This window comes from Cuculus canorus, chromosome 24 (assembly GCF_017976375.1).
Source record: "Cuculus canorus isolate bCucCan1 chromosome 24, bCucCan1.pri, whole genome shotgun sequence".
In the NCBI taxonomy this organism is placed as follows: Eukaryota; Metazoa; Chordata; class Aves; order Cuculiformes; family Cuculidae; genus Cuculus; species Cuculus canorus.
The window spans coordinates 3,133,509-3,159,476 of NC_071424.1; the positions used below are offsets into that span (position 1 = coordinate 3,133,509).

General features: G+C 48.9%; 1 protein-coding gene across 5 annotated transcripts; it reads left to right on the forward strand.

Moving 5' to 3' along the window:
- The first annotated feature begins 623 nt into the window (after nucleotides 1-623).
- Nucleotides 624-24,400, forward strand: HIPK1 (homeodomain interacting protein kinase 1). Of its 5 annotated transcripts, none has more exons than XM_054087536.1 (16): nucleotides 624-786; nucleotides 1,097-2,177; nucleotides 7,819-7,942; nucleotides 10,073-10,192; nucleotides 10,918-11,004; nucleotides 11,986-12,170; nucleotides 12,443-12,605; nucleotides 12,956-13,178; nucleotides 14,391-14,512; nucleotides 15,963-16,097; nucleotides 19,003-19,145; nucleotides 19,325-19,507; nucleotides 20,056-20,271; nucleotides 20,539-20,777; nucleotides 21,174-21,310; nucleotides 23,049-24,400. In XM_054087536.1, exons 2-16 carry the CDS (start codon nucleotides 1,099-1,101, stop codon nucleotides 23,268-23,270), a joined length of 3,378 nt encoding a protein of 1,125 aa, XP_053943511.1. In that variant the 5' UTR covers nucleotides 624-786; nucleotides 1,097-1,098; the 3' UTR covers nucleotides 23,271-24,400. The 5 variants fall into 5 exon arrangements, with proteins under 5 accessions (XP_053943511.1, XP_053943506.1, XP_053943507.1 ...); XM_054087531.1 differs by having other exon boundaries at nucleotides 625-786; nucleotides 22,785-24,400; XM_054087532.1 differs by having other exon boundaries at nucleotides 625-786; nucleotides 19,006-19,145; nucleotides 22,785-24,400.
- The last annotated feature ends 1,568 nt before the right edge of the window (nucleotides 24,401-25,968 follow it).

The following is a 25,968-nucleotide window of genomic DNA, read 5'->3' on the forward strand; positions in this document are numbered from 1 at the left end:
AGTCCCTCCACATCTTTCTTGTACCCCTTCAGGTACTGGAAGGTCACTATAAGGTCTCCTCAGAGCCTTCTCTTCTCCAGGCTGAACAACCCCAACTCTCTCAGCCTGTCCTCGTAGGGAAGGTGCTCCAGCCCTTCCCCCTTTGTGTTATTATAAACCTGTGAGAGCAAAGCAAGAAACGCTCTGGAGAATCGCAATAGCTGGGCATGGAGAGGAGCATCCCCGCTCCTCTCCGGGATGTCCAACGCCCGCGCAGCCGGCCCGGCCCGCTCCGGGGGCGCTGGGCCGTCCGTTCCCTCCAACGAGAGCCGGGGCCGAGAGCTGGGCGGAGTCTCCGCAGCCCCGAGGGCGGGCAGAGGCGGCCCGGACACGGCCCTCAGGCCCGGCCAGACGCGCCCGCCGGCGGCCGCAGACCCCGAGGCCGGGCAGAGGCGGTCCCTCCCGGGCCGCGCTCCCCGCCCCCCCGCTTCCGCTTCCGGCCAGGCGGTGCCCGCCCACTTCCGGCCGTCGCGCGTCACGTGGTCGGGCTGGGCGCTCGGCGCTCGGCTGGCTCGGCCTGGAGCGGCGGGAGCGGCGCGGCGCGGCCCGGGCGGCGCAGAGGGGGGGGCGCGGGGCGGGGGGGGGCCCGGCGGGGCCCGGCGGCGGCGGCGGAGCGGCCTGGGGGCTCCCCCCGGCGAGCGCGGGCCGGCGGCCGCGGCGGGGCTACGATGCGCCCGCGGCGGGGCCGCGCAGCCCGGTGTGAGTCCCAGGCAGGCCCGGCCCGCGGCTGAGACACCCCCACCGGCGGTGAGTGCGGGGGGGGGGGGGGAGACGGGGCGGTGTCTCCCGGGGCTCGGGTTTCACGGTGACCCCGGCGGCCTGAGACAGGCCCGGGGGCGGGGGGGAAGCGGCCCGAGTTCCCTGAGCCGCTCCCGGTGCCGCTGCCTTCGGGGACAAAGCGGAGGCCGCTGCCGGGGCGAAACGCGGCCGTTCCAGCTGGGTGGCGGGGCTCCGTCCCCGCGCGGGGCCTCGAGCGGTGCCGGGCACGCAACGCCTCGCGCGGGCGGAGCATCTCGCGCTTCGCGGCCCCAACGAGCGCTCCTCTCCCTCTCTCCAGGTATGGCCTCACAGCTGCAGGTGTTCTCCCCTCCGTCAGTATCCTCGAGTGCCTTCTGCAGTGCCAAGAAACTGAAAGTGGAGCCCTCTGTCTGGGATGTTTCAGGACAGAGCGGTAGTGACAAGTATTATACCCACAACAAAAACCTCCCCCCGGCAGCTCAAGGGCAAGCGAGCTCCTCGCATCAGGTAGCCAACTTCAGCATCCCTGCCTACGACCAGAACCTCCTTCTCCCGGCTCCCTCGGTGGAGCACATCGTGGTGACAGCGGCCGACAGCACGGGCAGCAGCGCGACAGCCTCCTACCAGAACAGCCAGGCCCTCACGCACAGGAGCAACGTTTCTTTACTGGAACCGTACCAAAAATGTGGATTAAAAAGGAAAAGTGAAGAGGTCGACAGCAACGGTAGCGTGCAGATAATTGAGGAACATCCACCTCTCATGCTGCAAAACAGACCTGCGGTGGGTGCTGCGGCCACTGCCACCACCGTAACCACCAAGAGCAGCAGCTCCAGCGGCGAAGGGGATTATCAGCTGGTCCAGCACGAGATCCTCTGCTCTATGACAAACAGCTACGAGGTTTTGGAATTCCTGGGCCGAGGGACTTTTGGGCAGGTGGCGAAATGCTGGAAGCGTAGCACAAAGGAGATTGTAGCCATCAAGATCCTGAAGAACCATCCTTCCTACGCCAGGCAGGGCCAGATAGAGGTGAGCATCCTCTCTCGCTTGAGTAGTGAGAATGCCGATGAATACAACTTTGTCCGCTCCTATGAGTGCTTTCAACATAAGAATCATACATGCCTTGTGTTTGAGATGCTGGAACAGAACTTGTACGATTTCTTAAAGCAAAATAAGTTCAGTCCGTTGCCCCTGAAATACATCCGGCCGATTCTGCAGCAAGTGGCCACTGCCTTGATGAAGTTGAAGAGCCTGGGTCTGATACACGCGGATTTGAAACCTGAAAACATCATGTTGGTGGACCCCGCGCGCCAGCCCTACAGGGTGAAGGTGATCGACTTCGGTTCTGCCAGCCACGTCTCGAAAGCCGTGTGCTCTACGTACTTGCAGTCACGCTATTACAGGTACGTGCTGACGCTGTGCGCGCTTTGGGGTGCCAGGGGCTCCCTTCTAGGAAGGCCCCATTCTTCTGCCATGAGGTCTCATCCCGGCTGGGGGGAGGAGATGATCCTGTCCATGCTCCTGCGTTTTTCCTGGAAGTTCCTTCTGCAGTTTGTGTGTAAATAAATAGAACTTCTGCTTTGTGAGGGTTACGAAATCTACAGTCTGGCACTTTCCTTTTACTCCCACTAGTGCAATAAGCTGATCTTACCCTGTCGCTAGTTTGTGAGCATGGGTGAAGTAGCAAACTGGGGAAACCAAGTGGTGCATCTTGGGTTGTTTACCATGGACTGAAACAGGTCCTTTAGCTACAGCCATTCACAAGAGAGAGAAGTCAAAGGGGTGCCAGTTTCTTTTTATCCTGTTTCTTATGCTTCCATTTTTGTCTGAACCCCCACCATGAGCACATGGCTTCCTCTGTCGACCCTTGGTGTGTCACACTTTCTTGAGACCTCTGGCTCTTTTAAAATGGCAGTGAGTGAGATCTCTGCTTCCCTTAGCAAAACCTAGAAGTGGCTTCTACCCTACTGGCATCTAAGAATTAAAAACAAGCTGTAGCAAGTGCGTTTTCTGAGTTTTAATGTTTAGCTAAAGCAAGCTCTGCTTCTCCCTTCAATCCCTCCCCCAGCGTGGCTGTGTTAATAGCGTGTATTTCAATGTGAGTGGCAGGAGACTTCAATAAATGGACACAGAGGGAACTCGTAGCATCAAAGGGATGTGAGGAGGTCTGTGCTGCCTGTCAGGGGTGCTTTTGGTGGAATGTGAGCTCACTTGACGCGAAACTTAACTGGTATCTAGTCCTTCCAGCTGGGACGTGGCAGAGGACTCAAGACACTCCACCCCACCCTGTGTCTCTGCCCTGTTTGATGTCTTTCCCATCCTCCTGGCTTCAGTTGGAAGCCCTGCCTTGTTGTAGGCTGTTCTGTGTGTCCCTCGTGCTCCCTGTATCCTTGCCTTGTTTTGTTTTTCATTCCAATAACGCGCAGCACCAGCTCCCCGTGCCATTTCTTTCATGTGGTACAGACTCATCTTAATCCATTCCTCATGATCTTCACTCAGCCTGCTGGCACCGATCTTTCCAATTCCAAACTATTGATTCTTGGGTTTTGTTAAGGCAGTTGTCTTCACTGTATCTGTGAAACCACTTGCGGCTGAAGTGCTTTGAGGAGGGTGTTGTTACGCTGAAAGGTGCCCACTGATGGAAAATCGTGGAATGGTTTGGATTGGAAGGGACTTTAGAGCCCATTCAGTTCCACCTCCCACTGGAGCAGGGACTCAAAGTCCCATCCAACCTGGCCTTGAACACCTCCAGTGATGGGACAGCCACGGCTTCCCCACCCTCACGGGAAAACATTTCTTCCTGATATCTCAGTCTCCCCTTTCAGATGAAAACCATCCCCCTTGTCCCATCCCTGCACCCCCTTATCCAGAGCCCCTCCCCGGCTTTCCTGGAGCCCCTTTCAGTACTGGAAGCTGTTCTAAGGTCTCCAGGCTGAACATTCCCAACTGTCTCAGCTTGCCCGTGTAATGGGAGGCGCTCCAGCCCTCTGAATCTGCTCTGTCTGGCTTGCAGCAGAGCAGCCTGGGGAGGCAGAGAGCTTCCAGCCTCTGTTATCGCACAGACCAGGGCTGGCTGAGGCCGCACAGCCTGGGACGATCGGTATTTTGGAGGGGCTGCCGGGAAGGAAGTTGCAGCTCCATCTTTGTGCGCGGCACTGGGTTCAGGGCCACTTCCGCTTGACAAGGGGTGACTGATGCTGCCAGGAAGGCAAATAACCGGAGATTGCATGGCGGTTGAGACTGTCTGCTCGACTCAAGTTAAGAATGCGCTGATGTGGAAATGTAATATTTAGTGATATGTAATTACTTTAATGGTGGTGATTACTAAAATCCATAGTCTAGGAACTTATGGAGATGGTGTGGAAAGCTGCTTATTGTGGGAGAATTGGATTGCTTGAACCATATTCACATTAAATTAGTGTTTAGGCGAGTTCTACGTTGGAAATTTTTGAATGCTGTGTTTAATAAAGCAGCATAGACCCATTCTTCTGGTTCTCTTGTCAGCTATTAAAAACAAACTTCTCATTCTGTGTTTACCGGTGTGATTTTAATACTTGTTACTGGCGCTTATGTGACCTCTGTCTCCTGTAAAGATGTCCAAAGCATCCGGACTCAGGTGCTGCCAGGTGAATTTTCTGGTGTATGTACCTCGAAGGAAAAGCCTTTCCTTTATTAATTATGCTGGGTGCTGCTGGAGGTCCAAGAGCATTGCTTGCTCCGGGCTCTGATGGTGCAGTGGGACAGCTTGTGCCAGTCAGGATGATGCTGTGGAAGCTGTACCCCAGCTGGAGGTGGAACTGGGTTTGTCAGGGTGGACACATTGAGGCAGAGACAGGGTCTATATCCCCAAGTGTTGCTGCAGCCCCAGGCAAGGGGGACACTTCTGCTGCCGACGTGGTTGGCTCCAAGTGGGAGTAGAAGAGCCCAGGAATTGCTCCTTGGCTCTGAAGCCAAGCACAGAATGGGAGTAGGATAACTCCAACAGTGATGCTTTTAGCAACTGGTTTCTGTGGCACTCCTGAAATCTTTTTGCAGTAATTCTGCACCTGGAAACAGGAGTATATGCTTGTTAGGTCAGGTGCGGAAGGGTATGGATGTTTTTGTCCTCCCTGGGGAGGATAAACAATGTAAGGAAGCAGACAGCTTGCAGAAATGAGGAATCTCTGGGGCAGACTGATCTCTCTGCTGCTCAGACAGGGAAGTTCACTCCTATCCTATATTGCATATCTGGTCCCTGCCTCCTGATGTTTCCTGCGGTCTGTGTGGAGGCATCTCGCAGGCTGGAGGTGCTGAGCTGAAGGCCTGAGCAGTCTGAGCTGCGCGAAGGTGCCACTGGGTGTTGCAGGGCTTTGCAGAGTGCAGTAGGACCTGTTTCTTTCCTCTGCTTTGGGCTACCTGACCTACTTCTGTCCCTGTTGGTTTGGCCTGGGAAGCAGCAGTGCGTGCTGCCAAATCCAGCTGGCTGCTTACTAATCCAGCCCTGAGTGGTGATCATCTTGTTCACCGCACTGCTGGTCACAGTGGTATGAGCTCTGTGTCACCATCGTTCTTCACAGGGACAAGCCCCGTGTGTAAACATGCTGTGTTTTGAAATGCTGGGAGTAAGTCTCGGATTTTTCCGCTGCTGCTGTGAATCCTCTCTCTTTGGAGAGTGCCTGAGCGTGTTTGCCAGCTTTGGAAGCCAGAGGCTGGCAAGCCTGCATGCAGTGCAGGAATGTTGTTGATTTCTATCTCAGAGAGCTTAAGACCCTGAAGTCACTTCAACTTCTGGCAGCCCAACTATGCCAGCGCCCAGTGCCCGTTGTCCTGTCCCCGCTCACTTGTAAGGCCACCAGTCGTAGCAGTGTGCATGGGGATGAGAGAAATCATGATTTACTGGCTCTGTCTTGCAATTGGCATGAAATGAGGTGGCTTGCAAGGAGTGCGTTGATTTAGTTCCAGGGAGTAAATCCAAACTTGCTGTCATTTTGCTGTTGAGGTTTCAGAATGCACACGCCTATACCAGCACGCAGTTAAAGACTTAACAGTTGCATCCAGCTATGGTTGCCACTAATCTCTCTTCCCGCTGGGATTGGTGGGGTTTTTAACGCATTTGTGAAGGATTAGTGTGCTTTGCTTGCTTGACTTCCGTGTTAGTTTGTTTGCTGCTCCAACCCAAGGAAACTCATGCACACAGCGTTCAGGGTCAGTTCCTATCTGAACTGGCAATCCCTGCGTGAGTTGGACAGTAAAGAGGGTCAGCAGGGTTTGTTGGTGATGGCTGGTAGACCAGTGGCCTATAGGGGTGTCTCAAAATCCCATGTGTGACTGCATTGTGCTCACTCTGCTGGAGAAGACTGAAGTTCTAGAGATGGATTCCTCCTGTGCGCACCTGTTCGCTGATAAAGCTGGATCTATTCCAGCAGAGTTCTTTAAAACATAACTGTTTAGCAGGGTGTTCAGCATTCAGATATCAGATACTTGTCATATTTGCATCATCGAGTTTATATTTTCACCTATGTGAAACCATTCCAAAGTCACCTCCTGCCAGGGACAGACAAATCAGAAGGCAGGAGGGGATTTGTGTCGAGGAAAGCAAGCATCAGAATGTCTTAGCTTAAATAGTTTGTTATTCTGATGAATTGTTCTGACGTAATGGAAGACCCTCCTTGCTCTAGAGCTGAAGGACAGAGGATAGTCGACTGGCTCGACTTTCTGCCCCTCTTGGTGGATGTGGCACTTTGGGGGGCACCGTGCCTGGGCAGCAGGGAGAAGGAGCAGGTTTGTTTCGGAGACGGGCTGCTGGTAGTAGCGGAGTCACCTCAACCGAAGCTGCATCTGTGTCACCACGACACAAGGGGTGATTAACTGGAGAGTCACCACGTGCCACATTACAACCGTTTGGGAGGTATGTTCAGGCTGAGCCACTGTGGCAACTGTGATCCATCGACACCTGCACGTTATGCAAGCCCTCTTTTTTTTTTTTTTAGAGTTCTGTGGAAAGATCAGAACTGGTTTCAGAGCCACTTTTAACAACAGAAATGTCCATTCTGTCACACAAGAAATGTCAGGCAGGCCCAGGGGTGTGCTGCAACCAGCAAGCAGATAGCCTGGGGTTTAGGACTCCTCACCTGCCTTCGTGCTTGTGTTAGTTATGCATGGAGAAGATGAGGGTGTTTGTATTTCCTGTACTTTCCAGAGTAAATTCCCATACTGGCTCAGGTGGGTTTTGCAGCACTTGGGTTTTGTGCTGTATGCAAATGTGGGACCAGAGTTTTGCCTGACAGGATGGCCTGGGTTTGTCTCAGAGCTGTGTTTAAGCGCAGAGTTGCACTCAGAAGTCCCTTTGTGCTATGAGTCAGTGCCAGACAGAAATCTCCCTGAAATTCCAGTCTGTTGCAGAAGCAAACCCTGCCTGGAGTTCTGTTCTTCACCTCCCTGTGAAGGCTGGGCTGGATGGGCACACTGTGCACTGGTTGTGGTTCAGGGCACAGAAATCTGTAGCACAACCTTGCTGAGCATTCACCATCTCCAGCTGTGTTCTCTCCAGCTGTTTTAACACTCCAAGGTCCCCACGCAAACCCTGAATGAAAACCCACCGATAGAAACTGAGGTGCTCTCTGAGGAGCTGCTTTTCCCTGGCGCTGCAGAGGCTGTGCTTTTCCAGGAGGGAACAGACAGCCCCTGCAGCTGGTAACTCATCTGCTGAGGATAGCCTGAGCTCCGTTTGCTGGAGCTTTTCTTCCCAGTTTTTTAGGGCAGGCTGTGTGCTGTCTCGGGGCTGCCTTGCACGACGCACACTGTTGAGTGTGATCAGACTGGTCACTGGAGGAGGAAAGGCCTGCTGGGACCTGACGGCACATAAAACAAATCCAGTGACCAGAAGGCTGGGATCTGTTAAGCCACTTGAGGAAACATCTTCTGCTTTAAAGGGAATCACTTAGTTTCACACAGGTTTACTTATGCGTGGAGGAGAGAAGGAGAGGCGTTATCCAGAGCGGTTACGGGAAAGAACAGCACACTTTTGGGGTGAAAGGTTTAACATTTGTCTGTTTTCCCTCACAGAGCTCCTGAGATCATTCTGGGTTTGCCGTTCTGTGAAGCTATCGACATGTGGTCACTGGGCTGCGTGATTGCGGAGCTCTTTCTAGGCTGGCCTCTCTATCCGGGAGCATCTGAGTACGATCAGGTGAGCCGCATGGCGGATGTGTGGACGTTCAGACAAAACCATAACCATCTGTGTCCGGACCTGCTGAACCCAACGTCACCTACATCAAATTCCATTTCCTACCAATTGCCGTTGCCCGTCATACTAAGTTCATTCCCCTTGTGGAATTCCCAGTGCCTGTCTGTCTCTGTTGTACCACAGAGCATTGAGTTATGTGGCTTTTAACTTGGATTGAAGGTTGACATCCAATTCAGGGACCATTTACAGTAACCCCCTGGCTTCCAACGCCGAAAGCTGTTGGAATCCCTCCCCATCAAAGCAGACGCCAGGTGTGTGTCCAGACATGGAACGCCCTCTGTAATTTCACCATGAGGGTAGTTTTTCCGTGTGGAGATGGAGCCAGCCTGTCATTCCTCTCTTGGTAATACCTACAGCCGCCCTCATCTCTAATGCAAAGCATGGGCCCCAAGCGGTCTCTGGAATGGAAGAGTATGAGTCTGAAAAGGCATCTTGGTTTAATTAGTTTTTTTCCATGGATACCTGGCGTGGTCACCTGGGCTGGCTGCTGCCTGGAAAAGGACAAAGAGTCTGTATGGGAGGGGTTTGAGAGTGGCTTTTCCACTGTGGTTTTTATGGTGGTATCTTGATACAATGCTTAGTGTGGTTTTTCTTGGAAACTCATCTGGTGTTACTTCTTCCCAGCTCTGTGGATTTCCAAAGGAAACGCAGAGGTGCTTCAGAATGAGTTAGAAAAGAGCTGGGGTTCAGCTGGGTGGTTGCCTTGCTCATGGAGTTTTGTGCAATTCTGAGAACCTTATCAAGTCACACAGGTGGGTGGGAGGAGGTGCTTGTTCCATTGCTTCATCAACAGGATTTGGCAGTCCTTTGTGAGGCACCGTGAGGTGTGACTTCATGTGGTTGATTTCGATATCAGTTCAGCCCTTGAGACCTGAGGAAGGCTTGCTTTCACATTTTCTGAGAGAACCTCTCCAGGAGAGAGTTCCAGGCTTGGGGTGGGGTTCACAATTGTTTTTTAGACACCTTTGGGGTGTAAAGCAAGGATTGTCTCCTGAAAACAGCAGAACTGTGAGCTGAACTGCTGTGTAGATATGCAAAGTACTGACCCGCAGACGCTTTAGACCTGCACTGACACAAGCAGAGATGGGTTGGTGAATTCACACAGATCACGGGCTATGATAGGGAGGTAAGTGCCCAGCCGTGTTCGGCTGTTCTGGCACAGTGGGACAGCAGGAGCTTTGCAAATAAGAAGTGACACATGCTAAAGGGTGTGTGATTGATAATTCAAACTGAGCTGGGTTACCTTGACGCTGCGTTTCCAGGCCTCGCATTAGAAATCAGACTTAGCAGAACTTTTCCTTAGGCCTGCACATAGCCTGCTTTGAAGAGAGTCACGGGAGAGGCAGTGCTACGTCTTGAGAGCAGATAGCATCAGCAGTTGAGCAACGTTTGGAGCATTTTGACAAGTTTATTATTGTGGGTTTTTATAACTTGCTCTTTTCTTTCCTTTTGAGCATGCCTTTTTATTTGTTAGCTCTACCAGCATCCTGCTGATGCCGTCACGGCTGTGCAGAGGTATTTTCTGCAATTCTGAGCCATTTTTCTGTTGCACATGAGGTAAAGCATATTAAATGGTTTTGAGGATGCAAGAACTTGACTACAAAGGTTTGGTCATTCTTTCCCGGTGAGGGAGAGCTTTGCCATGGCACTGTTCCCAAACCATGTGCCTAGAGCCTACATAGCCGGGCACAACCATGTTGCTCGGATACTTGATTACATGTACATATGTGATACCTCTGGGATTTTTCTCTCAAATTATTATTAATGACTGCTGGTATCACTTTATCCATGTCTCACAAAACCTACAGACCGCTCACATATACTTGGACAAAAGATATTTCCGTAAAATAAGAAAAATGTATTTAAAACCTAAAATTTCTGCGGTTAATATAATCAAAAATGTCAAGTGTCCTTAAAAATACTTGAGACTACGATTTACAATTTCAGCTGTCTCGGTATTCTTTATTTACAGGTTGTTTCCTGTTTGCTGTGAACAAACCTGACTGATAATTACTTCATGAGCTATGAGTTCTTTGTACTGGGAGTCCTCATTCTTTTAATTTTCTCTCCTAGATCCGTTATATTTCACAAACTCAAGGCCTTCCGGCGGAGTATCTTCTCAGTGCGGGAACGAAAACAAGCAGGTTTTTTAACAGAGATCCAAATTTGGGCTACCCACTGTGGAGGTTAAAGGTTTGTCTTGTCTTTTTAATTCCCAGCTCTGGTTTGTTCATCGAGGGCTTGATACCAAGGCACACCTGGTTTTAGTGTGCTGTGAGAACGTTCTGAGTGGAGATGGGTTTGAAATGCTGTTCAAACAGAGCTGATTTGGGTATTTCAGTTCAGAAACCACAAACCTGGTACTCTAACAGCAGCAGCCGTGTGTGATAGCACCAGCAAAGAGTGGGCGTCAAAGGAATTGAGATAATGGTGACTGATTGTGGCCTGCCCAGCCTTGGTGAAGTCTGTCATCTTGTTGTCATCTCCTGACAATACGAGCAGTAAAGCCGGGAGTGTTTCGTGAGGGTGTTTGTTAGTTTAACAGAATTCTGTTTGTGTGTCAGCGGAGGACAGGACAGAATCAGATGTGCACTCAATTGTCTGTGAAGCTGAACAGCAAAAGGAAGGGGATTTGGCTTTTCTTCTCCTTTGTGAAAGAGGGATTTAAAATATTTATAGCCCCTTCTCTTCCTAAATCAGAAACCTTCAATTCCTCTGGCCGATGCCCTACATCATGAAGTCTTGAAATGAAGCTCTGCTGTTGTTAATTCACCTTCTCAGTCAATAATCTCTGCAGTTGAGGGAACGGGAACCCCTGGCTGTGTTGGTTTGATCACCTGGCTTGGCTCTTTTCTTACTGCTTTTTCTTTGCCAATGCGTGATATCTCTGTTTATATTACAAACACTTCCTTTTGCAGACCCCAGAAGAACATGAGTTGGAGACAGGAATAAAATCCAAAGAAGCTCGGAAATACATATTCAACTGTTTGGATGATATGGCGCAGGTGTGTGGAGCTCATGTAACACACAGATAACGATCACAGTGATTCCATTCATTATTGGGGTCTCTCAAAATGAGGCTTCCATGCTGGAGCAATCCTCTTCCACGTGCTTGAAAACACTGATGTAGTTTTGCCACGGTGCAGGTTTGCCTCAGAAATCACTGTATTAAAGACTGCCAAAATGTCAGTAATGAAGCTGTTAGGAATTCCTTGGTTTTCCTTAGGCTCCTAGATAGGGCTTGGCCTGCTGCTGCTGAGCATCTCCAGATGTGTCTGTAGGATCGAGCATCTTCTTAGGCTTTGGGAATGTTGACAGATGCTACAGCTGCTTCTGTTTTTTTTCCTTCTGTTCTCAGAGGCAAAGTGCCTTTAGATTCTTCACGATGAGGGTGTTAAGGCCCTGGCCCAGATTGCCCAGGGAAGTTGTGACTGTCCCATCCCTGGAGGTGTTCAGGGCCAGGTTGGATGGGCCTTGGAGCACCCTGAGCCAGTGGGAGGTGTCCCTGCCCATGGCAGAGGGTGGGACTGGATGGACTTAAAGGTCCTTTCCAGGCCCAAATATTCTGTGATTCTATGACTGAGTGGTTTTAATATAATGAGGCCTCGAGTCTTAACTTTGTTGGTCTGAGTTTTCAGTAGCTTTTGTAGCTGCTGTTACTCTCATCTGTGCAGAGAATGTCGAGTCACCATGCTGATTTGCTACCCCCTCATAGCCCCCACAAAAAAAACAGGGCATGTTGCCAGGCAGTGGAGCATGAAGCCTGGTTGATTTCTGTTGAACAGACCAACTTCATGTCGAAGTGAGAATCCCATGTGTAAGTTTGACTTCTGAGCAAGGGAAAGGTTGTGAGTTAGCGCTGTAGCACATGAAATTAAGCTGGTTGAGAGATAGAAATTAATATTTCTGCATGATGTGAAATTACTGAACTGTGAGGCAGCAATTAATGTGCTGTTTCTGTGAATGACTCTCGTTCTGTTTTCAAGGTGAATATGTCGACAGACTTAGAAGGGACCGACATGTTGGCAGAGAAGGCTGACCGAAGGGAATATATTGATTTGCTGAAGAAGATGTTGACGATTGATGCAGATAAGAGAGTTACTCCACTGAAGACTTTGAACCACCCATTCGTTACCATGACGCATCTACTGGATTTCCCACACAGTAATCAGTAGGTTCCCTTGGATTCCTTGTTTTGTTTCACGAGGACTTACTGGAAATGCAGAAAAGCGCTTTTCTGCTTTCTGTCAGTGCTGATCTGAAAACAGCAGTGGTGTGGATAAGGAGGGGGATGCTCGTAAGCTTCCTTTTTGTGTTTTAGGGCATTCTTTGTTGGTCGAAAGGAAAAACAATAACCTAAACGTAAAGGGATGTGCATGCAGTTGGGAATCTGTCATGTCCAGGTTGAACTGGTTTCACATCTCTGTTTTCCTTCTATTTCAGTGTGAAATCTTGCTTCCAGAATATGGAGATCTGCAAGCGAAGAGTTAATATGTATGACACAGTGAATCAGATTAAGAGCCCGTTCACCACTCATGTTGCGCCTAACACAAGCACAAATCTGACGATGAGCTTTAACAACCAGCTCAATACCGTACACAATCAGGTATATAGTGCCTTTTAGCTGCTGGATGCTAATGAAAGCAATGGAGTCGTATAATCTTTTGCTTTCAGGCCAAATCCTGTCCTGCAAAATACTGTATTTAAATTGCTCTCCGGAAGTTGTAGTCTTATCTTGAAACTGAGTTTTTCAAACCTCAGTCCAAGGCAGCCTCTTTGCTCACCTTATCCTGTTTGTCTTCCAGTTCAGCAACATAAGTCAAGTTGGTGCGATTGCTGTCCTTTCCCCCATATCGTCTTATGCCTTTTCCTTCAAACTTCACAGCAGAACACTGATGGTTCTTGTTGCTTATTTTATAACAAGTACGAGCGATAAATCTCATTTTTCTCCCCTAGGCCAGTGTATTGGCTTCCAATTCTACCGCTGCTGCTACTCTTTCCCTGGCGAACTCGGACGTCTCCCTGCTAAACTATCAGTCTGCTCTGTACCCATCATCTGCGGCGCCGGTTGCGGGAGTGGCACAGCAGAGCGTTTCCCTACAACCTGGAACCACCCAGATCTGCACGCAGACTGACCCATTCCAGCAAACGTTCATTGTCTGCCCCCCTGCTTTTCAAAGTAAGCGGAAAACCCCTTTGTGTGGTGTCATGGTTTCAGTCAGGCAGAAAAGAGAAGCTGTAATTAGCCCAAAGCTGAGAATGCACAGCAGACCAGAGAATCGCAGAAATGGTTTCGGTTGGAAAAGACCTTTAAGATCACCAAGTCCAATCATTGATCCAGCCCTCTTCATTCGGCCGTTAAACCGTGTCCCCAAGTATGACATCTGCTTGTCTTTTAGACAACCACCTGCCTGGGCAGCCTCTGCCAATGCAGAGAAATTCCTCCTCTATTAATGCAAAGAAATTCCTTCTAATATCCAATCTAAATCTCCCTTGGCGCATCTTGAGGCCTTTTTTCCTCATCCTGTCACTAGAAGAGATGAACCCACACCTTTCTACAACCTTGTTTTAGGTAGTTGTAGAGAGCAGTGAGGTTTCCCTTCAATCTCCTTTTCTCCAGACTAAGGAATCCTGTCTCCCTCAGCTGCTCCTCATAAGGCTTGTCCTCTAAACCCTTCGCCAGCTTTGTTGCCCAGATGTATGTAGACAGTTTGGTTCTCTTCCAGGTCACGCTTGAGCAGGTGATGGTATCTTGCCTGCCTAGGTTGCAGTCTTCATTTAGTTGCTCAACCAGTTTTTCCCCCCAAACTGAACACGGCAGCATTCCACAGAAAGCAGTGAGCAGAGGAGCCAGGCTTATCTGAAAATGAGAGTGTGCTGTGTTGTGCTCTGAGTCCGGATCTGCTCTCTGAGGCCCGGCTCACCCACCCTGATGCAGCTGGGTAGTTTGTTCGCAAGAAATTGTCACAGAGTGAGGTCAGCACACACAGAGCTCTACTAAGCCCGAAAGTTCTCTGTTTATGCTTATATCTGAGTTATGTCAATGTTAATGTGTGAAATGGGAACTGAGAGTGTAAGGTTTGAGCTTCAAGCAACACAGAACTAGGTGTCTGTGTTATCTGTGTTTCGGAAAACAAGACTATGGACTTCAGCTGAGCTGAACTGGTGACGGCTGGTGGTCCATGATTGCCCTTTGGCGTGCCGGGACTGCCAGAGCGTTCACTCCAGCTGGTGTTTTGTTACTGTGCTTTTGTCAAACGGAACAGCTTTCTCTCCTTCTGACCCTGTCCTCTGCCCTTCCCTGATAGGAATTTGATCTCAGAAAGAGACTTAAAACCCAAAAAAAGTCTACGACAGCAGCTTAGCAGTGATGTGTTCTTGTCCTCCGCAGCTGGGCTTCAGGCGACCACAAAGCACTCTGGGTTCCCAGTGAGGATGGAGAACGCTGTCCCGATTGTCCCACAGGCACCTGCAGCGCAGCCACTGCAGATCCAGTCTGGAGTCCTCACACAGGTAAAAAAACCCCAAATCCTCTTAGACTTAACTGCAGTTCCTGCCACCATCCAGGAGAGCCGGGTTGTGCAGGGGTTCTCCAAACACTTTGAAGGGTTAAACACAAATCACTTCTCAGACAGCGTTGTCTTGGTTTGGTTTGGTTTTCTGGAATATTTAAGGTCTGAACTATTTTATGTCCTGTGCCTCCCTGCTTTTAGAAGTTTGATATAATAACGGGGATAAATATGTAGTTTTCAGCTGCTAAAAACCAGGCTGTGCGCTGTCTTCTGGGTGTATGGCTCTGCCTACGCTCTAAAAATGTGGCAGCAGGGTTTAGAAGAATCAATTTCTGTGAGAACCAAGGTCTCAGTGAACAGAAGTGGCAACACCAATGACTCGTTAAAATTTCATCTTTAAATCAACAACGTGACTTCTAAACCCTTCTCAGTTAGTTACTTCGTCAGTGTGAATTGATGTGTAGCGATGACGTGACTCTGTTTTGTTGCAGTTTAAAGACTATGCGATAGCAAAGTTCACCAATAATTCTAAACAGTGATGTCTCATAAATTGAAATAATTTTTCTTTCAAAAAAGTAATACTTTAATATACAGCAAGTGCCCAGGAATTCACAGGTTTTATCACTGAAAAACTGTGATTTCCTTTATAATTAAGTGCACTTTTATTTATTTGCATAGTTTTATTAGTTTCTTCTGACGTTAGCAAATGCTTTCTTAGCTTGACTCCCCAGGCAGATATTGTACTTACTTACCTCCCTGCAGAGCAGCAGTTTTGAGATAGTTCAGTCCAAGGAACTTTGGCGTTCGGGGAATCTCTGCTTTGTGTAGCATAATCATGCAGTTGAGGGTATCCAGAAGGCAAAATTCGCTTGAAGGAGGCCCACCCGATTCCAGACCTGGCTGTTCCTGGAGTGCTAATTGTACACCAGAACCTAGTTTTAATTAGACTTTTGATGGACGAATACATGTCTCGGTGGTTTCATCATAGATAACTTTGCTCTTTCATGATACAAAAGCCTTACCGTGCCCTCTGTGAAATCCCCCTGTTTATCTTTTCCGGGAGAACCGTGTGTTGATTTCGAGGCAGGGTGGTGAAGGCTGTGCCCTCCCAGGGTCAGATCCTGGTCTGGTTCAGTGCAGCCTGAGTAGTGTAACCTGCTCACTGGGACCCAGTAAAGCACCAGTAGCACTATCTCATTTTAACTTTTTAACTGGTCATTGGAGAGCTCCTATTCCCAAAGTCCCCGTTCCTTGTGTTCCCTTCAGGGAACTGCTTAGAGGAATGTGCCCGGAGGAGTCTGGGTGTTCATGTCACTGCATCCCTTACAATTCTGGAGTCTGCTTGAGCACCATAGAATGCCAGTGAGGTGAAACCTTCCCTGGCCCATTGCTGAACCCACTTGTCCTGCCTCAGTACGTGTGTTTCACTCACTGCCTGATCTACATTACAGGGAAGCTGTACACCACTAATGGTAGCAACTCTTCATCCTCAAGTAGCCACCATCACGCCGCAGTATGCGGTTCCCTTTACTCTGAACTGCACAGCCGGCCGGCCGGCGCTGGTAGAACAGACGGCTGCAGTACTGGTAATTGCCTCCCTTGATTGTGTTCACTAACTGAGTTTTTGTTTTAACTTAGACTTGCAGAGGGCATGGAAGCATGTGCCATCTTGTGGCTGTGTTCTTGCTACATCTTAATGTCTCGTTGTTTTCCTCCCCAACATTGCTGAAGCACTGTCTGACTCTGACGTTTAGTGTGGCTCTGTAAAGAATCCAGATCCATTGACTGTTATTTTTGCTAGCCTAGCACTGCAAAGCTGTTCTAAGCTATGCCATAGAAGAGAGGTAATTGTTCTTGTTCTTCGCTTACTCTTCTACCTTTGCCTTTTGATTATTAAATACAAAGGAATCAATCTTTAGCTTGACTCTGCTACAGGTACCTGGATGGCCAGAATTTGAACTACTTGGCAAGTTAGCTACGTTTTCAATGCTTGTAAAGCTGCTTTACATGTAGAAACGTCTCAGGTCACCAAGCACAGGCTAAAATAGCAAATAATCTCTAATAGCAAATAATCAGGTTGCTCAGCCTGGAGAAGAGATGGCTTTAGAGCAGCTTCCAGTACTGAAAGGGGCTCCAGGAAAGCTGGGGAGGGGCTTTTTACAAGGGCCTGGAGCGATAGGATGAGGGGGAATGGATTTAAATTGGAAGAGGGAGATTTAGATTGGACATTAGGAAGAAATTCTTCACGGTGAGGGTGGGGAGGCCCTGGCCCAGGTTGCCCAGAGCAGTGGTGGCTGCCCCATCCCTGGAGGGGTTCAAGGCCAGGTTGGATGGGGCTTGGAGCCCCTGAGCCAGTGGGAGGTGTGGGGGTGGGACTGGATGGGCTTTAAAGTCCCTTCCAACCCAACCCATTCTATGATTTTATGAATCTGTACTAGCAAAGTCATTTAGGTATTGCTTTAGCAGTTGATTTCTTCAAACCTCTGTTGAACATTGAGAATCATTTTCTGGCCTTTTGTTATTTGTAGCCAATCGCAGGTAACTTGCTTCACCCCGATAAAGATTCTGTTCTTCCCAGACACTTTCATATCCCTATGTATTTCTTGGTTGAAATTAAAAGTGAGCGCTCGTACCCAAAATGACAGTAGCCAGAGTTAGTCTATTTGGAGTAGTTGTTAAAAAGGATGGGAGAAGGAAACAAACACACCCTTGAGGAGCGTATGCTTTCCAAATTGTCCTCTTCTGTGTTCATTTGGCACCTGTGCCAGAGCAGCTTTGCTGGTGCCACAGAGAAGTCATTGTCAAACTCCAGAATCAGATCAGTGAAGCGTTTGAAAACATTGCAGTGCACTTAAGCGCTGGTACCCTCACATGTCTTTCAAAGCACATTCCATTATGTGAACCATGTTGTTTCTTGTGGCTTTGAAGTGGTAGTTTGAGTGTCATTTTCTTCCAAGAGGGACACCTCTGCTGCAATGGAATTTGCTCGAGTCATACCTGTACCCAAATGAAACCTCATTCGTTTGAGTTCTGAACAGGGTTAACTGCTCCCTGTTCCTGAGGACGGGAAGGCAGGAGAGTGGGGTTCTCCTGGGTCACGGCTCCGAGCCGGACAGACCCAGGGATGGATCTCCTTTCCTCCTCCTGAGTTTCGATTGCTGAAAGGCTGCAATCTGGGCTCTGAAAATGGCAAGGGGTGACTGTAGCAGAGCTTGGGACGCGAGGGAGTTTAGTGATGCTTTCAAAAGTGTGTTTGAGTGTTTGATCCAGCAGGCAAATTCTCCTCTCCTGTGTGTGTGCAGCGGGGTTGACGTTCAGCTCCCCTGCACCACCACGGAGGTCAGAGCCAGCCGTCCCCAGACCGTGAGCCTGGGTTCTGAGTTTCTCTGGAGGACTTCACTATTTCTGTTTGGATTCTGGGAGCCTTTGGCGTGAATTTGCTCACCTCTAGTGCTTCCGACACTTCTCCCTTGCTGCTTCACCTGAGTTTGCATTAGCCATTTGCTAAGCTTTGCGTATTTTTGTCCTTCCTCTGTCAAAACAGTTCGTCGCTTGGAAGGCCCGATTTCTGCCTCTCATTGGGAATTTATATCTTGCTGTATTAAACTCTCTGCTTTGTCTTGTGCAGGTGTTGGCTTTTGGAAAGACGCATGGTGTGACTCTTAACATATTTCTCTTTTTATTTTTTTTTTCATATTGTTATTATTCCGCTTATGTTGGCAGAGGTGTTAGCAGTTCTCTGCTTTGAAGGCTTCTTGTTTGGAACCGGTGTTTACAATAAGTGGATCTGTTACTTGCAGAAATACTTCATTTAAATAGCAGGTGGTTATGCTTTTGCAGTTCAAATTGCAAGACAGAGAGATGTACATTTTTATTATCACAGAAATATTGTACTGCCAAATTTGGATTTTTTTGGTTTTGTTTTTGGCTTTTTTCCCCCGAAAAAAACCTGCATTTTGTCAATTTGGGCAGGAACATTAATAACACTGATGACTTGAAAATGTCTTCACTTATCTCCCTTGCAAGTAAATGTTTCTCTCTGTGTGTCTTTTCTTTAATACTTCAGTTGAGGTGGGGTGAAGTTCCGCAGTAACGCTGTCTCAGCTCTCTCAGAGCGAGCCCTGTAAGGCAGGAAATCAGAAAGCACCAAATTGGCTTCCTATTTTGGAATCCTTGAGCAGAGCGGTGTGTGCGAACTGTCCCCAACGCTCCTGCTGCACCTGGCAGTACGATATCCAGCTGCATCCTGCAGCCCCACGTCAACGCTCTTTCCCCAGGTGACATCTGTGATACCAGAGGTTAGCGAAGGGCCAGGGGAGCACCTCTCCCTGTTTTTCTTGTTCCCTTACTGTACTAAGACCTTTTGACGTGCCGTTATCTCTGCAAGCTAACAATCTACACAAGTTGCATTTATTGCTTGGAACAAATCTCTCTCCACACCTGGAGGAGCTGAAACCTAGTGAACTTGTGTATCTGCTTGTTGTTTTGCAGCAGGCTTGGCCTGGGGGAACCCAGCAGATCCTGCTTCCTTCCACCTGGCAGCAGCTCCCAGGGGTTGCTTTGCACAACTCTGTTCAGCCAGCGGCTGTGATTCCGGAGACGATCGGTGGCAGCCAGCAATTGGCTGACTGGAGGTAGGGATCTCACAGGGTCCAGCTCCGTGGCAGATGGAAACGTGTGCCATCGCAGCGCTGCCTGCAGTGCACAGAGTTTCTCCCTTGCCCTCAGGATCCCTCAGGGTCTGGGTGCAGCTTGTGGTGCCTGCAGTGTAGTCATGGGATTTGGGTCTTTGTCTTTTCTTTTCCTGCCCCAGGAATGCCCATTCCCATGGGAATCAATATAGCACTCTCATGCAACAGCCGTCACTGCTGACCAACCATGTGACGTTAGCTACAGCGCAGCCGCTGAATGTTGGAGTTGCTCACGTCGTCAGGCAGCAGCAGAGCAGCAACGTCCCAGCAAAGAAGAACAAGCAGCCAGCACCGTGCGCAGCCAAGTAAGGCTCCTCTTCCCAGTCCTCGGAAGACTGGTGGTGTGCTTGTGGACTTTGCCTTTACAGTGCGTAAAACTGGTCTTCTGGTCACAGAGGCGTCGTCTGTGTAACTTTAATGGGCTGCAGTTGCTTTTGAAGGTGTCTTGAGAAAAGGTTCTGTGCTGTAGTCCCTGATCCAAGCGATATTAATTTTGGAGTGCAAGGAGCACAGCTGACAAACGCCGTAGCGTGCTGGTCAAAGCGGGGCTTACGCCTCAGGGTGTGGTGGTGTCACAGCAATACAAGTGACAGAGCTGATGGCTGCTCAGCAAGGGTTCCTGGCAGTGTTCCGGTGCATCAGTCCTGTTCAGAGCACTGCTGGGGGGTTGCTCACTTCTGGAACATGTTCTGTGGCGTGTTCCTGTATGAGTGTCTGCACTCAGGTTCTCTCTGAATTCAAGACGTTTCTTGTGGTTGTGGGCGTGCTCCAGCCCACCGGAGCCTGGCTGTTCCTCTTCTATAGCCCGTGGCTATTCCACATGTAGCTGACTACTCCTTTGGTTCTCCTTCAGGCCTAGCTCAGCTCTGGAGACGGTGCCCTCCCAGGTTTACTCGCTGATCGGGAGCAGTCCTCTGCGCTCCACGTCCTCCTCTTCCAATGTCCTCGTCCCTGTGCAGGAGCAGCACCAGCCCATTGTCATCCCAGACACTCCCAGCCCGCCCGTCAGCGTCATCACCATTCGGAGCGACACCGATGAGGAAGAGGACAGCAAATACAAACCTGCCAGGTAGGAAGTTCCTAAGGCAGCCAGTGCTGCTTTGTCCTGAGCTCAGCCTGAGCATCGAGAAGAGTGGAGAACACCACATGCAAATCCCTGGCTAGGCTAAGCAGCTCTGCGTAAGACAGAAAGCTCTGCATCACGTCTGCTGTGCTGTTTGTGTCTCTAGTTACTCAGAATTTCATCTGACGAGGGAGGGGATGAAAGGGAGATCTCCTGTGTCTTGTGGGAAAAGCTGGAGAGTTTCCCATTTGGTTTTGTTTTTCTTCCCTGCAGTCTGGGTATGAAGCAGAGATCCAATGTCATCAGCTACGTTACCGTCAATGACTCCCCTGATTCCGATTCTTCCCTGAACAGCCCTTATGCCACAGACCCGCTCTCCTCTCTCAGGAGCACGGGCGGTGCCCTGGAGCTGCCAAGTAGAGGAGCATCTGACAGCTCTAGCTCTCGGACTATCATTGTGCCACCACTGAAAACACAGCTCAATGACTGCATCGTAGCTACCCAGGCTTCAGGTAGGCGTGCTTGCATCCGTCACTGCGCTCAGTAGTGTTTGCCGAGGCTCAGATGCTGTCTTATCCCTGACAGCTTTGTCCTTGATGTTTTGGACTATGTGTTTTGAGTCTTCAGCGGTTTAGTTTTCGCTTTAGGTTCCACAGCTGCTGTTCTGAGAGAGCAAGCCTTGGCCTGTTTCCAGCGTCATTGATAGATTTACCTTTCGTGTGTGTTTGGCCGCTTTTAGAAGGGTCTGTAGAAGTTCCCGACGATTTATTTTTTTGTACAATCGGATTTTAAATCATAACTGAAGGGAAGGCTTTGTTAGAGAAACAGTTCCTGTGTTTCTAAGCTGGTTATCACAGCGTACAGCATGTGAGAGGAAGGAACGGGCTGAGCTTTTGAAATCTTTGCAGGTATCCTTAGCAGCACCAGTAAGACCAAGCCAGTGGCCTCTGTGAGCGGGCAGTCGTCAGGATGCTGTATAACGCCCACTGGGTACCGCTCACACCGTGTGGTAACGAATGGAGTGCAGCCTCTCAACCTCAGCCAGGTAAGCACTGCCTGACCTTTGCTGCCCCTTGGCGCGACGCTCTAGAATCGCGTTAGGAACGCTGTGCTCTGTGGCAGACGCCTGACTACAAGCAGATCGATAGCTGCTACCTCAGTTATTCTTTGGAGCTGATTCTGCCCTGTGGCTGCGCAGGGCAGGGTATCGGTGGCAGTATGGTATTTAGGGACATAGAACAACTGTGCTTATACTATTTAAAGCTTTACAGAGATGTGGATGATTCCTAAAACCAGAAAACAAGGAAGAATTTCTAATAATCCAGAGATTACATTAAAAAAGCTTCCTTGTTTTTGATGAAAACTTCTTTTCTCTAGAACAAGTTTTACCATAGGCTGAAATAAAAAAAACTTGCAGTACTAGTACAGATCTAAAGAAGACAATACTTTTTAGGAGAGAAAATCCCCATACTAAGTTTTTTTGTTATTAAAAATCCCCTGTAGCTTATTTTAGTTACTATCACTGAAAAAGATAAAATATATTTTAATACACTGTACTTTCAGTGACGACATGATCAGCAGGCTTGTAATATTCTTAGTTGGCCTATAAATACACGGGTCTTAGAAAACATAGCATTCCACCCATTTCTGATCATCATCTGGTCAGGATAGACTTAAAATGTAAGAAAACTGTAGGACTAGCTACAGTTATAGCTATAAACTCCTACAGGGAGTACGGGTGAAGTTTCTCAAGGGAAAGAATTTGTTCCTGTACCAGAGGGCAGGAGGAGGAAGCATAGTTCTGTCCATACCCTTTCTTGGTGCTCCTGCTCACACTTATCTTGCTGTGAGTCTTTCTTCCCAGTGATGCTGAGATCCAGCTGTTGGATTAGAGCAGCACTGAAGGCACTCAACAGTGTAAGGAAATTCTTTTGTTCTTTATTGTCCTTCTCGAGATCCGACAGTGGCTCAACCAGGAGATAAAGGCTGGACCATTTCTCTCAAACTAACAATTAGCGCCCGAAACTAACTAATTAGCACCTGACTCCCCTCGAAACTCTCAGAGGCTGGTTTCACTTCAGTATGTCATTGATCTTTGAGACCAGCCCTAGTGGCTTTTCGGAAGGGAGGAAGTGTAGCACCCCCACTTCCTTCCTGGCACAGGGAGAAGCTGGGCTGTGTTGGGCTGAAATGGGGCAGTCCTGCTGCTGCTCTCGCTGAGGTGCGGAGGAGTGGATGTACGAAGGGTCCAAGGGCTGGGTCAGCCTTGGGACCTGCCTGCACCCATATGGCTGTGGCAGTTTGAGCCCATTGTGGAGGAAGAGCGTAGCATTTGTCTTGGTGGAATCGCAGGAACCTTTCCCAAGTCTATGTGAAGGTTCTATGGAGCTGGGAAAGAAGGATCTGTAGAAGCGTTGGTCCTGTAGCTGGAAGGGAGGTGTTTATCAGAATGACCCTTCCTTGCTCACCTCCTTTCCCTGAGGACAGCCAGTAATGTTATTTACTTCTTCTCCCTGCAGAACCAGCAAACAACAGTGCTGGCCTCACAGGAGAGAAGTGGAAACGCTGTCCCACGTAGGCAGCAAGCTTATGTGGCCCCCCTCACGTCAACTATTTCTCAGGCTCCCTACACGTTCCAGCACAGCAGCCCCGTGCATCCCCACCTGGCAGCAGCGACGGCCAACGCGCACCTCTCCAGCCAGCCGCATATGTACACTTACGCCCCGACCACCGCTGCCACGCTGGGCTCCACCACCTCCATCGCCCACCTCTTTTCCCCTCAGGGCTCCTCGCGGCACGCCACGTACGCTGCTCACCCCAGCACGCTCGTCCACCAGGTCCCTGTCAGCGTGGGCCCCAGCCTGCTGACCTCCGCAAACGTTCCGCCGGCCCAGTACCAACACCAGTTTGCTCCCCAGTCCTATATTGGTGCTTCCAGAGGATCTGCTATATACACTGGATACCCGCTGAGCCCTACAAAGATCAACCAGTACTCGTACTTGTAGTTCCTGGTAGAGCACTGTCCTGCAACAGGCCTGAGGGACTGGGGAAGGATTTCGGGTGAACCTGTACCTGGTAATGACTGCCTGGTTCCTGTTTCTCCTTGATCTGCCTGTATGTTGTTCACAAGCGTCTCTAGTGAGGTCAGTCACTAACGGAGCAGCACGCTTTGTTATCAGTCCGAGGGTCACTAATTAAGGTTTTAAAGTTTTACTTCCTTTTTATAGATGCTTTTAAAACGTTTCATGGCCACATTTATTTAAAGCTGTTCTGTTGTGCTGTTCAAAAGGGGGAAGGAAATCAGTGTCTTGGAAGACGGATCCTGATGGCTTTTTAAACTTGGGTAACTTCAACAAAAAGACGAGCAGATTGCATTTTAGCAGCTTGCACAAATCCATGTCGCCACTAAAAAACATAAAGCGCGTTTCTCTCGTTACGTTGCTGGGGCAGTTTTAGAATGAGGTTTCGTATTTTAACATCTGTTCTCTAATTCACTTTTTCTCTAACAAATTGCTGGTTCTGCAAAAGCCATTACAGCTCGTGGTTTCTCTCGATGTTTTTTGTTCGCTTCCCTGCTGTGTTTCAGGACTGGTAGAGGCAGCCGCCTTGTCCTGGGAACGTTATCCATTCTGGATAATGCCCTGTGAACCCCAAAAATCTCTTTGTTTCTTGACAATTCAGTCTCTCCATAACACAGCTGAATTTTGCTGCCTTCATTGCAAAATTCTTAAGTTTTTTTCAGTTGTGTTCACGACCTCACTGTGCAGCAGAACTCCACAGCTTTGCCAGGACGCTGTAGCCTTCAGCCGAGAACGCGCAGTGCAGCACTGCTCTAACGTTTGGTTTCTGCAGCATGTCAGATGCCGGGTCCTATAATGGAGCTGGATTTCTTCACAGAAGCACAGGGCTTTTCTTTGTTCTGTTTTATCATAGTGGTTTTTTCCTCACGTGATTCATTTAGGAAGGAGTCGAATTTGAAATACAATGAAACATCACTGTATTGATGTGTACAGCTTTTTATACTCCTGTGAGCGTATCCCCCGGGATATGGCAGCAGCTACTTTAAAGCGCTCTTAACAAGACTTGTATTCAGTACCTGCATGTAGGAACCGCAAAAAGGAAACAAAAAAAAAGAGAAAGAAAAAGAAAAAAAAGGAAAAAAAAAAAATCCAGATTTTAAAGTTTATTACTGAATTTAAAACTATTTTAGAAGTTTTGTATTGGTGGTGTTTTAATATTTTACATAAAATGAAATATGTACATATTGATTAGAAAACTATAACAAGCAAAACTTCCTGCTAACCCCAAATGTTCTGTCTTTGTAATCAAAATGTGTAGTGATTATACTTGAACTCTGTACTTCGTGTTTGTCTGATTCTTAAACGTTCCTGGGGATGGAGTTGATGTATCCTTTGTATTTAAACCAAAATGAATTGATTCATGTTGGAATGTATGTGATATAATGCAATGGTTAGAGCTCATCACTGTAGCACTGAGGGAGGAGTAGAGCTTCACGCGAGGACAGGAGACTTCTGATTTGTTTTGCACAGGTATGTGTGATGAAGAGTTGTTTGGTGTGTCCCCTTATTGTAGTGCCTTAAATGACGATGTAGTGTGACTAGAGTTTACAGTGAGCTTGCCTTACGAGGGACCAGCAAGCCCCCGTCGAACCGAAGCAATCCACGGAGCTTTCCGCAGCCAGAACAGCAGTGTCGCCTTGGCGCCGTGTTCTCCCATTAGCGCTGTCATAAAGAGCTACGTTTTCGTTCGGAGTGAAGCGGTGTTTCCTTAAAGCTTTTCCTTGACATGGCACACGTACTGTTAGATGTCTGTCAGTGCATCTCGGATAGGGTAGTGCTGGGAATGCATTGGAATGTTTAGTCGAATCTTGCAGAAGTGATTAAACACGTGCAATCACTTTCTCTTAGGTTGGTGTGGTGTTACCTTCCCCACGTCCATAGCAGACGTTTCCTGTAGAGTATTGCTAGCTTGGTGACAGAGTATTTATACCAAAGAGAGCCTGCTGTAAAGCACATCATACCGTTAACAGTTCGGTGATGCTACTGCTAGTGTGGAGTTGTTGGGAAGGGCTGTCAGCTGTAGCTGTGGTCGGTGTTCAGAGGAAACACTCGTGTGGGATTACCGGTGCAGTTTTTAAACTACACTTTTATCTCCTTGGGTCCCTTGTACCAGGAATTCTTTCTCCTCTTCAATACCTAGATTAAGGATCTTGTCCGAATGGATAATAAACTGGCTGAGTGGTCGCATTACTGCAGCAATAAGAGGTTTCGGTAACCCAGTTTATGTTCCGTCCCAGTGGAGAAGAGGCCGGTTCTCTGGCCGGCGTGTGGCAAGAAGTGCGGAAGTCATCTCTGGGATTCCACATTCTTGACAGGAGAACGTCTGGACTGACCCAACATTGTTGGACTGTTCAAGGTTTGGTCTTTTCCAGTGGTGGGATCGGGGACTTTGGAACTGGACGGTAGCATTAGCAATGTCGTTGTTCAGTGTGTTTTTAGTCAGAGCACTTCTGTAGGGGTGTGGGCAACCAGCCAACCTTGCTGTTCCACATCGTTGCTGCAAACGATGCTGTTTGTTGCTGTAGGCACTTTCTTTTTCTACATGGCATTGCTTGTGTTCAGTGCTTGCCTCGCGATCCCTCTGGGTAGAGTTGTGCCTTTCCATCGAAAGGCAAAGCAGACT